Source organism: Armigeres subalbatus, chromosome 3 (genome assembly GCF_024139115.2).
Source record: "Armigeres subalbatus isolate Guangzhou_Male chromosome 3, GZ_Asu_2, whole genome shotgun sequence".
NCBI classification, from domain to species: domain Eukaryota; kingdom Metazoa; phylum Arthropoda; class Insecta; order Diptera; family Culicidae; genus Armigeres; species Armigeres subalbatus.
Genome location: NC_085141.1, coordinates 420,765,412 through 420,781,191, shown reverse-complemented (window position 1 = coordinate 420,781,191; position 15,780 = coordinate 420,765,412). Strand labels below are relative to the sequence as shown.

The 15,780-nt window shown below is 39.8% G+C and overlaps 1 protein-coding gene across 8 annotated transcripts in view; it reads right to left on the bottom strand.

Annotated features, from left to right (window-relative positions):
* Nucleotides 1–15,780, bottom strand: part of LOC134227332 (teneurin-m) — a 422,322-nt gene that overhangs the window by 310,655 nt on the left and 95,887 nt on the right. Inside the window, exon 2 of one of the 8 annotated variants that reach the window (XM_062708728.1) lies at nt 7,545–7,873. The exons of the other annotated variants lie outside the window; for them this stretch is intronic. Within the exon in view, the coding sequence (XP_062564712.1) occupies nt 7,545–7,575 (31 nt within the window). The 5' untranslated portion in view covers nt 7,576–7,873. The remainder of the gene's footprint in view (nt 1–7,544; nt 7,874–15,780) is intronic. 8 annotated transcript variants of the gene reach the window in all.

The window sequence follows — 15,780 nt, the reverse complement described above, 5'->3', positions numbered from 1 at the left end:
TCGAATTTCCTCGGGAAATTCATCCGAATTTCCTCAGGAAAAACATTCAAATTTCTTCGTGAAATTCATTCGAATTTCCTCGGGAAATTCATTCGAATTTCCTCGGGAAATTCATTCGAATTTCCTCGGGAAATTCATTCGAATTTCCTCGGGAATTTCATTTGAATTTCCGTCGGGAAATTCAATCGAATTTCCGTCGGGAAATTCATTCGAATTTCCGTCGGGAAATTCATTCGAATTTCCTTCGGGAAATTCATTCGAATTTCCTTCGGGAAATTCATTCGAATTTCCTTCGGGAAATTCATTCGAATTTCCTTCTGTAGATTCATTCGAATTTCCTTCGAAATTCATTCGAATTTCCTTCGAAATTCATTCGAATTTCCTTCGGGAAATTCATTCGAATTTCCTTCGAAATTCATTCGAATTTCCTTCGAAATTCATTCGAATTTCCTTCAAAATTCATTCGAATTTCCTCGGGAAATTCATTCGAATTTCCTCGGCAAATTCATTCGAATTTCCTCGGGAAATTCATTCGAATTTCCTTGGGAAGATCATTCGAATTTCCTTGGGAAACTCATTCGAACTTCCTTCCGGAAATTCTTTTGAATTTCCTTGCGGAAATTCATTTGAATTTCCTTCGGGAAATTCATTCGAATTTCCTTCGGGAAATTCATTCGAATTTCCTTCGGGAAATTCATTCGAATTTCCTTCGGGAAATTCATTCGAATTTCCTTCGGGAAATTCATTCGAATTTCCTTCGGGAAATTCATTCGAATTTCCTTCGGGAAATTCATTCGAATTTCCTTCGGGAAATTCATTCGAATTTCCTTCGGGAAATTCATTCGAATTTCCTTCGGGAAATTCATTCGAATTTCCTTCGAAATTCTTTCGAATTTCCTTCGAAATTCATTCGAATTTCCTTCGGAAATTCATTCGAATTTCCTTCGAAATTCATTCGAATATCCTTCGGGAAATTCATTCAATTTCCTTGGGAAATTCGTTCGAAATTCCTTCGGGAAATTCATTCGAATTTCCTTCGGGAAATTCATTCGAATTTCCTTCGGGAAATTCATTCGAATTTCCTTCGGGAAATTCATTCGAATTTCCTTCGGGAAATTCATTCGAATTTCCTTCGGGAAATTCATTCGAATTTCCTTCGGGAAATTCATTAGAATTTCCTTCGGGAAATTCATTAGAATTTCCTTCGGGAAATTCATTCGAATTTCCTTAGGGAAACTCATTCGAATTTCCTTCGGGAAACTCATTCGAATTTCCTTCGGGAAACTCATTCGAATTTCCTTCGGGAAATTCATTCGAATTTCCTTCGGGAAATTCATTCGAATTTCCTTCGGGAAATTCATTCGAATTTCCTTCGGGAAATTCATTCGAATTTCCTTCGGGAAATTCATTCGAATTTTCTCCGGGAGATTCATTCGCATTTCCTCCGGGAAATTCATTCGAGTTTCCTTCGGGAAATTCATTCGAATTTCCTTCGGGAAATTCATTCGAATTTCCTTCGGGAAGTTCATTCGAATTTCCTTCGGGAAATTCATTCGAATTTCCTTAGGGAAACTCATTCGAATTTCCTTCGGGAAACTCATTCGAATTTCCTTCAGGAAATTCATTCGAATTTCCTTCGGGAAATTCATTCGAATTTTCTTCGGGAAATTCATTCGAATTTCCTTCGGGAAATTCATTCGAATTTCCTTAGGGAAACTCATTCGAATTTCCTTCGGGAAACTAATTTGAATTTCCTTCGGGAAACTCATTCGAATTTCCTTCGGGAAATTCATTCGAATTTCCTTCGGGAAATTCATTCGAATTTCCTTCGGGAAATTCATTCGAATTTCCTTCGGGAAATTCATTCGAATTTCCTTCGGGAAATTCATTCGAATTTCCTTCGGGAAATTCATTCGAATTTCCTTCGGGAAATTCATTCGAATTTTCTCCGGGAGATTCATTCGCATTTCCTCCGGGAAATTCATTCGAGTTTCCTTCGGGAAATTCATTCGAATTTCCTTCGGGAAATTCATTCGAATTTCCTTCGGGAAGTTCATTCGAATTTCCTTCGGGAAATTCATTCGAATTTCCTTAGGGAAACTCATTCGAATTTCCTTCGGGAAACTCATTCGAATTTCCTTCAGGAAATTCATTCGAATTTCCTTCGGGAAATTCATTCGAATTTTCTTCCGGAAATTCATTCGAATTTCCTTCGGGAAATTCATTCGAATTTTCTCCGGGAGATTCATTCGAATTTCCTCCGGGAAATTCATTCGAATTTCCTCCGGGAAATTAATTCGAATTTCCTCCGGGAAATTAATTCGAATTACCTCCGGGAAATTCATTCGAATTTCCTCCGGGAAATTTATTCGAATTTCCTTAGAAACTCATTCGAATTTCCTTCGAAACTCATTCGAATTTCCTTCGAAATTCATTCGAATTTCCTTCGAAATTCATTCGAATTTCCTTCGGGAAATTCATTCGAATTTTCTCCGAGATTCATTCGCATTTCCTTCGGGAAATTATTTCGAATTTCCTTCGGGAAATTCTTTCGAATTTCCTTCGGAAAATTCTTTCGAATTTCCTTCGGGAAATTCTTTCGAATTTCCTTCGGGAAATTCTTTCGAATTTCTTCCGGGAAATTTATTTGAATTTCCTCCGGGAAGCTAATTCGAATTTCCTTGGGAAATTCATTCGAATTTCCTCCGGGAGATTCAATCGATTTTCCTCCGGGAAATTCATTCGAATTCCCTCCGGGAAATTCGTTCGAATTTTCTCCGGGAAATTCATTCGAATTTCCTCCGGAAAATTCATTCGAATTTCCTCCTGGAAATTTATTCGAATTTCCTTCTGGAAATTCATTCGAATTTCCTTCGGGAAGTTCATTCGAATTTCCTTCGGGAAATTCATTCGAATTTCCTTAGGGAAACTCATTCGAATTTCCTTCGGGAAACTCGAAAGAAGAAAGAAAAAAAAAATTAAGAAGAAAATAGAAAGAAGAAAGGGAGGGAAAAGAAAAAAAAGAAAAGTAAAGAGGAAGAAGGAAGAAGAAAGAAGAAAGAGGCATAAGGAAAAACAAGAAGGAATAAAGAAGAAGGAAGAAGAAAGAACAAAGAAAGAAGAATAATGAAGGCAGAAAGAAGAAAGAAGGGATAAGGTGAAAAATTAATTTCTCATTTTTCACTTTTTGTTTCTATTTGCTAATTCGGCCTAAGGACCGTACGCCCGCCCTAATGACCTTCGGCCTAATGGCCTGACAGTCATTCGAATTTCTTCGTGAAATTCATTCGAATTTCTTCGGGAAATTCTTTCGAGTTTCTTCGGGAAATTCATTCGAATTTCCTTTGGTAAATTCATTCGAGTTTCTTCGGGAAATGCATTCGACTTTCCTCGGTAAATTACTTCGAATTTCCTCGGAAAATTCCTTCGAATTTCCTCGGGAAATTCATTTCATTCGAATTTCCTCGGGAAATTCATTCGAATTTCCTCGGGAAAATCATTCGAATTTCCTTGAGAAATTCATTCGAATTTCCTCGGATAATTCATTCGAATTTCCTCGGGAAATTCATCCGAATTTCCTCAGGAAAACATTCAAATTTCTTCGTGAAATTCATTCGAATTTCCTCAAATTCATTCGAATTTCCAGCGGAAATTCATTCATTCGAATTTCTCAGGAAATTCATTCGAATTTCCTTCGGGAAATTCATTCGAACTTCCTTCGGGAAATTCATTCGAATTTCCTTCGAGAAATTCATTCGAATTTTCTTCTGTAGATTCATTCGAATTTCCTTGGGGAAATTCATTCGAATTTCCTTCGGGAAAATCATTCGAATTTCCTTCAAGAAATTCATTCGAATTTCCTTCGGGAAATTCATTCGAATTTCCTTCGAGAAATTCATTCGAATTTCCTTCGAGAAATTCATTCGAATTTCCTTCGGGAAATTCATTCGAATTTCCTTCGGGAAATTCATTCGAATTTCCTTCGGGAAATTCATTCGAATTTCCTTCGGGAAATTCATTCGAATTTCCTTCGGGAAATTCATTCGAATTTCCTTCGGAAAATTCATTCGAATTTCCTTCGGAAAATTCATTCGAATTTCCTTCGGAAAATTCATTCGAATTTCCTTCGGAAAATTCATTCGAATTTCCTTCGGAAAATTCATTCGAATTTCCTTCGGGAAATTCATTCGAATTTCCTTCGGGAAATTCATTCGAATTTCCTTCGGGAAATTCATTCGAATTTCCTTCGGGAAATTCATTCGAATTTCCTTCGGGAAATTCATTCGAATTTCCTTCGGGAAATTCATTCGAATTTCCTTCGGGAAATTCATTCGAATTTCCTTCGAGAAATTCATTCGAATTTCCTTCAAGAAATTCATTCGAATTTCCTTCGGGAAATTCATTCGAATTTCCTTCGGGAAATTCATTCGAATTTCCTTTGGGAAATTCATTCGAATTTCCTTCGGGAAATTCATTCGAATTTCCTTCGGGAAATTCATTCGAATTTCCTTCGGGAAATTCATTCGAATTTCCTTCGGGAAATTCATTCGAATTTCCTTCGGGAAATTCATTCGAATTTCCTTCGGGAAATTCATTCGAATTTCCTTCGGGAAATTCATTTGAATTTCCTTCGGGAAATTCATTCGAATTTCCTTCGGGAAATTCATTCGAATTTCCTTCGGGAAATTCATTCGAATTTCCTTCGGGAAATTCATTCGAATTTCCTTCGGGAAATTCATTCGAATTTCCTTCGGGAAATTCATTCGAATTTCCTTCGGGAAATTCATTCGAATTTCCTTCGGGAAATTCATTCGAATTTCCTTCGGGAAATTCATTCGAATTTCCTTCGGGAAATTCATTCGAATTTCCTTCGGGAAATTCATTCGAATTTCCTTCGGGAAATTCATTCGAATTTCCTTCGAAGTTCATTCGAATTTCCATTCAAAATTCATTCGAATTTCCTTCGGAAATTCATTCGAATTTCCTTCGGAAATTCATTCGAATTTCCTTCGGGAAATTCATCTCGAATTTCCTTCGAAATTCATTCGAATTTCCTGTGGGAAATTCATTCAACTTTCCTTCGGGAAATTCATTCGAATTTCCTTCGGGAAATTCATTCGAATTTCGTTTGGGAAATTCATTCGAATTTCGTTTGGGAAATTCATTCGAATTTCCTTCGGAAAATTCATTCGAATTTCCTTCGGGAAATTCATTCGAATTTCCTTCGGGAAATTCATTCGAATTTCCTTCGGGAAATTCATTCGAATTTCCTTGGAAAATTAATTCGAATTTCCTTGGAAAATTCATTCGAATTTCTTTGGGAAATTCATCCAAATTTTCATGGGAAATTCATTCGAATTTCCTTGGGAAATTCATTCGAATATCCTTGGGAAATTATTCGAATTTCCAGGGGAAATTCATTCGAATTTCCAGGGGAAATTCATTTGAATTTCCTCGGGAAATTCTTTCGAATTTCCTCGGGAAATTCATCCGAATTTCCTTGGGAAAATAATTCGAATTTCTTTGGGAAATTCATTCAAATTTCCTTGGAACATTCATTCGAATTGCCTTGAAAAAATTCATTCGAATTTCCACGGGACATTCATTCGAATTTCCTTGGGAAAATTCATTCGAAGTACTTCACCGAAAATTTGAGATTCTGAATATTTTTATATCAGAAGGCCACCGTGTTCAACTTTTGCTTTTGATTAAAAAAATAGACACTTCGGGGATTTATTCCTAGCACCCTTCGACTTACGAGCAGAAGATATCTTAATTTTAAAAACCCATTCGGGAATTACCAATCAAATAAATCTCACCTACTTAACAGTTGTCAAATATCAACTAACTAGAATTTGATCACTCCGAGTCCGTTTTGTTTGTAAACAAAAGTACACACTTCAATCGTCAAAGACGATCACTTTCTACAGTTCCACCGTGGTTGGCAGGTCCAATTGCTACCGAGAGCGTAGATCGGATAAAACAGACTGCTTGCACAAAAATTGGGTCACATCAAACGACACCGTCCCAAGCGGCTGGCAATCCCACCGAGAGTTGGGCAAGATCACGTTAATTACCATCAAGACACATCTTCGATCGCAGAAAAGGAACGCCGACCGATCGACGACACATCACCGTTTCGAACCAGTGACCGATGGATGGATGCCTTTGGTTGCCGCAAGAGGACAGGTTGGGTCTAAACTCGCATTTTTCGTTTGAACTACGGTTGTGGAAAAGTTGATTACGGATAAACGGACGTAACATGATTTTTCAGCGATGTTTCAGTTTGAATATTGTGACCAACCTTCGTCGGTCTTTTATAAATTACTCTTGATGGTGATCGAAGTGAGAAAATTTTTCAAAACCAAACGTCTGTTTGTCTGTGCAATTTACGACCGTCCCTATAATAAAATGTACTGCGTTGCGAGAGAAACTTCTTTTCTATGATTGCGATTGGCAACGACCGGCTCCCTTCATCGATAGTTTTTGTGCGATGGGACGCATGCCATTTTCGTCGTCGCTGTCGTCGACGTCATTCGACCGCAAAGAACGATCGAAACGAACGGACAGTTGAATGCATGGAAGACATAAATGGTGATTAGTGAAACTGGCCGCGGCCGACGTGCTGCGGTTCGCTCGCAGCACTATATGTGAATTGACCTGTATTACTTAATGGGAGCCGTTTCGGAGTAGATAACACGTGCATTCAAAGATTTATGCCCCCACTGATTAGCGGCGCGGTCGTGAGAATTATTCCCGCTGTTCGCGCGCGCTGTGATCCACCTCCCAATAAGGCAACGAACGATGAATAGTACGTGCGGATTCCTAATAGCGAGCGATGGTGACCAAAGCAGCTCCGGGCTCTGATGTAACTGACAGAACTGAATCATAGCTCCCCAGAGCCACGAGATTGAAGGTGGGCCGCATTTTAGGTTCACACCTTTGTAGCTTGCCTTCGCCGAGCTGCTGCGTGACCGCGGCGTTCAACGACCGTCTTTCTCCTCCCGAAAGGGGGCTCACGAGTCTCTCTTAAGAATCTGTTATGGTTATGACGCTGACCACCGAAAGGCCCAAATTAAATGTTTATACGCGGGAGGGGTTTCCTTACTAAGCAGAAATCCAAACCAGAGGATATCAAGTTGTTGGATGGGGATCTCAGTGTTGTATTCGAATTAAAATCAGTGCCACAAATTTGTTCAGCAACGCGTACGACTTTGTAGATGTCTCCATTCATTGGTTTATTTTGAACAACCTCTTTGAAAGAGTGTTGTTATTGCATCTAAGGATCGCGAGGAAGGATTAGCAAAAAAAAAATCAAATGGCCCGTGACCGAAAGTTTGAGTACTACCGAACAAACGAAGAGTGCTGTGCAAGAAAGAATGAAAGAGCTACGAAACAAAACGTGCTAAATCACGAAAAATAAGCATTTAGATACACACATATTATCATCATTATTAGCTACAAGAAACGAAACCGGGCTCTTCTACAGCAATCTCTACGGGTGCCCGCAACGAGGCAACGCTGCTCTATTTGGACATACACACCTTCTGATTTTCTATAAAACTGATAATTCATTATCTTTAATTTAGCGAGAATTTTGGCGGCGTGTTTTGGGGTACGGCTTTCCTGCGCACCAATCGTGCGTATTTAAATTTTGATCTCGTTACTGTTTGTGTTGCGGCAGCCAAGCCCGTTTCTTCTTCTTCTAGCGAGACTCTACTAAGATCGTGTGAAAGAAGCGTTAACATCACTGTTCATTTTTGTTCCAGTGTTGGGTGGTGGTGGTAGTTGAGGTTAGGTCGTGGTTTACTCACACGCGGACCCGCCTGTCTGATTAGAAGAGGCCCAGGCAAATTGTGCCCTCTTCGCTTACCTGAAAAGATAGAAAGGAAAGAAATTCTATGTTATTACTCATGCTGCCAACTGCAGTGTAATTCAATGCATCATGGGAAAACGGAAACGTGTTCGGTCGGGATTCGACCGGAAAACAGAATCGATTGTCAGCTGATCCAGCAGGGTTCATGGAACCTTGAGGAGAGTGGGCGGTTTTACGACCTCTTCGTGGTAACATGAGTCTTCAATTAGAACGGCAGCTCGGCTCGTATTCGTATCATCGTCGTTGTCATCGGCTCCCACTTCCTCGCTGTTCTGACACAAGACACAAGGGGCACTTAACAAGTAGTCAGGAACCATAAATTCCATCGTGCGTCCTTCCACTTTCCCTGCTGTTCGGAAATCGAGCTTTTAATGGTTCAATAAAATCGGACTTAATTACCATTAATTTTATGACCCACGAGCACAGGGTTCGCGCAAGATGGATCATCAATCAGAGAGCTATGATCGCCACTTGCTGCTTCAGCTTCGATATCACATCACCAATCCATCAATGGCCGCTAATATCTCAAAGCAAACACACATCGCTATGACTGCTGCTCGTTGATCCAATGGCTAGTTCGAGTCATGTGGTATAAATTTTTTATTGGACCCTAAATATCGGGCGCGCTGCTGTCTTCGAATCAATTAGCGTTCGCTCGGCATCGTATGGCATCGCGTCACCATCTGCACCCCACCAATCTGGCTGGGAGAGTTGGGACCCAAGTAGCAGCCCGTAAAACATCAAATCCATTATCAAATCATATTTACGAGTTTTTATTGCACGAACGGACAACGAAATCAAATCGCATCTAGCTCTTTGGTCTGGACTGACTTGCAGTTCGCTATTAAACATTGTGGCATTTAGGGAGGGACATTCCAACCATGGTGGATGAGATTTTTTTCTGCTTTATTAGATGATTGAAGTAGGCAGTCGCATAGCAATTTCACGTTAGTGGTTGTGGAGATGGGAATTTTGGCGAATTAGTTCAGAATGCAATGTCAATAATACTTTAGGATTTCAAAAGCACAAAACTTAACAAATAATAATTAAAGAATTACAAAAATCAGTTTTTTATCTTTACTGTGTTGTACTATAAAGTGATTTTGTGTGAATCATTCGCGCGTCCCATCAAGGTAAAGGAAAAAATATATCCAAGCGTCCCACCACACAGAAATGTGATACAAACTATCGAAAAGTACACTATGCTTCTTACGGGTGTCTCACCAACGCAGAGGAAGATCCTTTTTTTGCAGGTGTTCTAATCAAGGATGTTATCGATCGTACAGTAATCTGGGATCGATCATTTAGTAGTTTGTCAATATCTCACTCCAGAGGCTCATTTTTAAAATGTGTTTTGTGGTGGACTACTAGTGCGAAGGTTTTTTTTAACAACTCTGCCTAACGGTTCGTTGTATGAATTCCACTAGTAACGGTGATTTAACACTAGTTGCAGTGACTTACACTAAATGATTGAAATTTTATTATCGTTTAGTATTAGCAACGAGCGCTTTAACTCCGTCATAAGTGGAATTCAAACAATAAACCATTAGATAGAGCGGTAGAAAAACCTTCGCACTAAAAGTCCACCATATATCACACTTTGAAATTCAGCCTCTGGAATGAGTTATTGTCAAATAATCGATAACATCCTTGGTTCTAATAGGCAGAATTATTATTCATCGGACGTTCCACCAAACACGTTGATTTGTCATCTTCTCCACAATTTCATCATTCATACGGGAGTCCCACAAACGCAAAGGAATAAACTTATATATGCGGGCGTCCAATCACACAAAATTGAGAGCCCTCATATCATTAACGACACCATTTTTCTTACGGGCGTCCCACCAACGTAGAGAAAGATACCATTTTATGCGGGCGTTCTAACACCTGTTCTACCAACAACTATACTATCATTCTCCATTCATGAGGGTGTCCCACCATTGCAGGGAGTGTTTTGCATGTGGGCGTCTCACCATACAAAATTATGATCCATCCTATCAAAAACTACAACTTTTTTTGTTCAATCGTCACACCAACGCAAAGGAAGATACTTTTATGCCGCGGATCTTTTCGAAATTTTCCATTTTGCGGATTCCGCAAACTTCTTCGCAGCTGTCTACCGCAAGCCTGCAAATCTTCAAAATACTGAAACAAAAACCTGGTATTTGGCATTGTCATCGTAGAATGCCATGCCATACAGCAGAGAAAAAGTATGAAATGACAGCTGAGGTAGTTTGAAAATTCAACTGGAAAGAGAAAAGTTTTCTCTGGTACAGCAATATTCAGGCGTCATAATACGCAAAATTGTTATCCATCCTATCCTCACCAACGCAGGCAGAGGAATATACTTCTTTAAGCGGACATCCTATAACACGAAACTGTGATCTATCCAATGAAAAAACTATACCATGCTTCTTACGAGTGTCCCACCAACGAAAAATCTAAGTTATTGTTATCCATTAGACCTCTTCATGTTTTCAAAAAGTATCAAAAATTCTACCGGTCAGCCCAGAATCACAATTCTTATGCTAAAATAAGCCTCCTGTCAAAGTTTTAGCTAATTTGGATAAAATTCTGAGGTGGCTCAAATCTATTTATTGTTTTTCGGCTATTTTCAATTTTGGAAAAGTCTAAAAAGAAATATGAACGCCGAAAACTATCGCAACAAACTTTATACGGAAGCTTTTGGTGTGCTGTACAAGTCTTGTGAACATTGCAATTCGTTCCGTTCATGTTTTGACGAAGTTAAAGTGATTTTCGAGGTTTTAAAACATAAGAACACTGTTTCCCCTAAAAGTCGTTGGTTTACAAAATTCTTTAAATCATGACAAATCATTGCTAATTAATCATATTATTATTGCTCTTTTTCCCTTTGAGTAATTGAGTAATATAACATTTGAGTAATATAATTGCTATTGTACGATTTGCCGATAAATTCTTAAAAATCAGAAGCTGAACATTTGTCATAAATTTGCAAGTTAGGATTTCTTCAAACAAGTTATTCGAACAAAACAGGTGCACTTAAAAGCTCGAAAATCACTTTAACATGGTCAAAACGTGAACGTAAGGAATCGCAATGTTCACAGGACTTGTTGAGCAGCTTCCGTATAGAGGTTGCTGCGATAGTTTTCGGCATTTATATCTCTTGTTAGACTTTTTCAAAATTGAAAATAGCCCGAAAACAATAATTCGACTTGAGCCACCTCAAAATTTTATCCGAATTAGCTGAAAACCATGCTTCTTACGTGTGTCCCACCAACGAAAAATCTAAGTTATTGTTATCAATCTTATTAACAATTACATTCTTGTTCTTGCGAGCGTTTTACAAACGTAGATTTGTTATCCTGTTACAAAAAATTGTGATCCATCCTATCCAAAACTACATAATTTTTCTCGACCGTCTAACAACACAGAGGAAGATACTTTTGAATGCAGAAGTCCAAACACGCAGAATTGTTATCCATCTCAACCTCAATCATACCATTCTCCTTATATAATGTGACCAGTAAAGAGTCTGGTAAATGAACACAACAAAAGTACATTCCGCATAGATAGATTTTGGGCTAAAAAATATAAGAATGTTGTAGTTTGTAGGAAGTATGGTCACTTTACCCTTACGGGCGTCCTACCAACGTAGAGTACGATACTTTTTTATACGGGTCATGATCGTACCTTAGAAACCATATACCGTTTAACATATTAAACATAAAAAAATCAATACATTTGGCAAACTATACTGCTACTAATTTTTATAGGCCAACACGTCATAAACAGCATGACTATCATTCATACCCACAGAAATTAAACGCAATCCTTCCTCCAGTTTTTAAACACCGATACGAAAAATATTGCCACTGTGACTTCTCAGCTCCTAGCCAAAAGTGCGTTAGTTTCAATTTGTTTTTTTTGTCCTACTGCACATATTAGGTACTAAGCTATGCTATGCTATGTATGTATGCTATGCTATGCTATGCTATGCTATGCACATATTAGGTACTAAGCAAAAATATTGATGCACTTGACACACTGCTACACAAACATTCTCCTGTCAGGCTCACCCTGCCTAGCTATGTCCACAATCAAGATTTACCATCTTGTGCAATATCTGCTATGATCTGTCATGTGAGTGAGAATCAGAGATATGTTAGGCTTGTCCATGCCACACAAGGGGGAATATTTCACCTATTCTGACAAGTAAGTGGCATCCGATCAAACGGCATTTGGTCAGACGATCGAATGACCCTGAACCGTTGCAAATTTTCCGAAGCTCTTGATAAAAATCAACTTAAAATTCTATAGCAAACAAATCTCTTCCAAATTATGGCGTCGATTATTTCCATTCGCCAAAAAAACTGTAATACTCCTACGGGGACGGAGACACAGGAGGGGGCGACCTGCTCACGCATTCCATTGTCCCATAATTTGGCTGCTTATAGCCATCGATGGTTAAGTGGAACGAAAGGCATTCGCTGTTTTTTCTCCTTTCGATAGTACTGCACAGGCGACACACGCGAACCTGCTCAAGCTTTTAAGAGGCTTACGGCTTATGTCGAATTGAACGCATTACCTACCTATGAACAAAACACGATGACGTTGGCGGCGGCGGCGGCAGAGGTGGATCGAAAATCTTCTTAGCGCGATAAAATATCCATAAAAGCGCCTAAATTTTCAGACATCGATGAGTCCGTACCACGACGGTGGGGTTTCTATCCCGAGGCGAATGATGCAAAAGATAAGCGCCCTCGAGCAGTTTCGGGAGTGAATCAAAACCTAAGTCGAAAGTTGACAATTAATTAAATGCGATGCCCGTTTCCGGGAGCTTTGCGAGGTCAGGTCCACCTTAATGTGTCACAACGATGTATCATCGTTTGGCTAATAGAGATCGATTTGAATATTTCGGTTGATGAGGGCGGATGAGGCGATGACAACGGGAGATAATTCGTTTGAAAAGCAATATATTTTATTTTCTGCGCGGGCAGCACTAGCCTTGGACAGACAATCGTTAACATTCCTACGTTAAGCTTGTTCGGGACACTTATTGATTTACGGGTCGGTAGCCGTTAATGAATTGCTTCTTCTGTGTAATAAATTTCATCAGAGGCAGCAGGTGAGTGACACTTGGCCTTTGTTTTTCAAGCAAATCGGTCGTAGAACATCGAACTAAAAGCTGCGAATGAAACAAGCAGAAATGTAGATTCCACCATTCAGAGAACATAAATAAGACACTAGTTAACATCGAATATCGGTCTCCCTAGGTTTGCCGGATGATGCGACCACTGAGATATGGCGCGTTCGAGAAAGTCGTCATTATCGGTCATCCTACGGTCCATAGCATATTCCGTCATGTTAAAATTAGTATACGATCGTTCCACCCAATTTCTCACATTTGAACGCCGAATAAGCACCATCAGAGCGTCGTTTCGTGTCCGGAGCGAAGGAAAAAAAAGGAAGCCTGATGAGGCCGATATCAGTCAACCTAAATCTTGTCGCATTTGCAAGAACCCAAGTAGGCAGTGACTTTGTGTTGACTCTGTCTTTTCCCATTCACTGCCTTCCGCGCCGGGATTGAGGATGACGTTTTCAAATGATGTTTCCATGTTCGCCCGCGTCATCCCTCCTAATCCAAGCAACCCACCTTCGCAGGTCCCTTTTTCGGCATCGTTACCATCCACAGAGCACTCCTCCGGTAAAACTTGTTTCATTAATTCAGCTGGTCTGGAGGACCGGGGCTTCTCTTGTTGGTCCTAGACACAAATCTAGATAACAACATAATTTTCGAATGTTAAATGCAGGCGAAAACGCTTTTGAAAATAAATACACACCTTTCACTGCTTCTGCTGTGGCTATCGTTTGCTCGCCGTTTTCGTTGTCTAAAAAGGGGACCCGTGGGCAGCCGTTGCCCTACCAAAAATATCAACGTTTTTGGCGTTCCGTCAGCAGTGGCGAGACAGAACAGGACAAGCAAATAGTTGATAGATCGTAGCGTCCGATAACGCGCGCATTAAATGAAAGGTAACCGACGACGGCCGTACGGCAGAACTAGTTCAGATCCATGGCTATGTAGGAAACCAACAAAACAAAAACAAAAAATGCCGCAGAATAGATTTCAAATTGAATTTTAAACGAAATTACACCAATAAACATTAGCTCTATCGTGTCCGCTGGAAAGTTCATCAAGTGGTGGAATTTTTTAAACAATGCGCAAGCAGAAAATACAGACGAAATATTTTGACAGTTATTTGAGATAATATTCATACAAGAGGGAACGTTCGTGTGATGTATTACTGCCGTCGCGCCGGGTGAAGGTCAGCGCGACCACAGCAGGACCCATTTAGATAGGAACCAAGTAGGTACCAAAGCCAACCGGCAACATTTATCAAAACTATTCCATCAAAGCCAAGTGACGCCGAACGCTTGGTCCTGGTTCCTTCGACATTTATTGTTTCGTTGAGCTTACACGTTAAACAGTCGTTATATGGTTTCGTTTTTCATAAAGATTAGAGCCCAACAAAGACATGTTGGTTGGGCAATCAGGGCTCGTTTCGGGTCGGTGACTCGACTGCTTTGTATCTTAAGAAATTACCTCAGTGAGTCACCTGGTAGAAGCTGTGATTTAGGAATGCGGCAGCATTGTTTGTCTAGGTGATTCACATGAATTATTAACATGTCCAGACCGGTCGAGGTTGTTTTAAGACACTGAAGGCTAGAGCCTAATGAAATACGAACGAACTCAACTTCGGAATTTTGGAAACGTCTCACCAAATCAGCGTCCTATCTATCCTACTTAGGTATGTGAACACATTTTGAGCAGTGCAGTTTCGCGGGGTGACTCGTGGGACACATTTTTTTGACATTTCGTTGGAAAATTAGGCAAGCTACATTTGACTTCCACTAAGCCAAATTTTTTTCAATCATTGCATTTATTTAACAGGCTCAGGCGTGTATGGCACAGTGCGGAGCCTGGATTCTTTTCGGTAAATATTCATAATCGATATTATTATTATTGACTGTTAGTAAGGGGAAAGGTGAAGGTGAGGACGGTATGCTGGAGATCGTGCTCGAATTATGGATCGTCAGGTAGCATTTCCGGATGGTCAGAGCTTCGTGTTACAGGGAATTAACCACACAAAGGACTTGAATGGTGACGTGGTTCAGAGGTGAGGACTCGAGTTACGGAGCTGGTTACAAAGACACCGATCACGTAGTTTAGTATTACACGGAAAATAATGTCTTCAAAGAGCAACTTTTGGATACCCTTGAGGCCTGAGGTAATCAATTTTAGTATTTTCCATGAAGAATCGAAAAAAATCTAAGTGAAGCTCTAAATAACGTTCCCATGGAGCTTTGGGGTAATTTCTTGGGGAAAATCGAAGCAATTTCCCGAGAGAATTCGAAAAAACATTCTCAAAGGAATTCTCCGTGGAAATTCGCAGGAATTTCCCGTGGAAATTTGAAGGAATTTCCCATGGAAAATCGAAGGAATTTCCCGTTGAATTTCCCGAGGAAATTCTAAGGAATTTCCCGAGGAAATTCGAAGGAATTTCCCGAGGAAATTCGAAGGAAATTCCCGAGGAAATTCGAAGGAAATTCCCGAGGAAATTCGAAGGAAATTCCCGAGGAAATTCGAAGGAATTTCCCGAGGAAATTCGAAGGAATTTCCCGAGGAAATTCGAAGGAATTTCTCGAGGAAATTCGACGGAATTTCCCAAGGAAATTCGACGGAATTTCCCAAGGAAATTCGACGGAATGTCCCGAGGGAAGTCGAGGGAATTTCCTGAGGAATTCGAAGGAATTTCCTGAGGAAATTCGAAGGAATTTCGAGGAATTGGAAGGAATTTCGAGGAATTCGAAGGAATTTCCTGAGGAATTCGAAGGAATTTCCTGAGGAATTCGAAGGAATT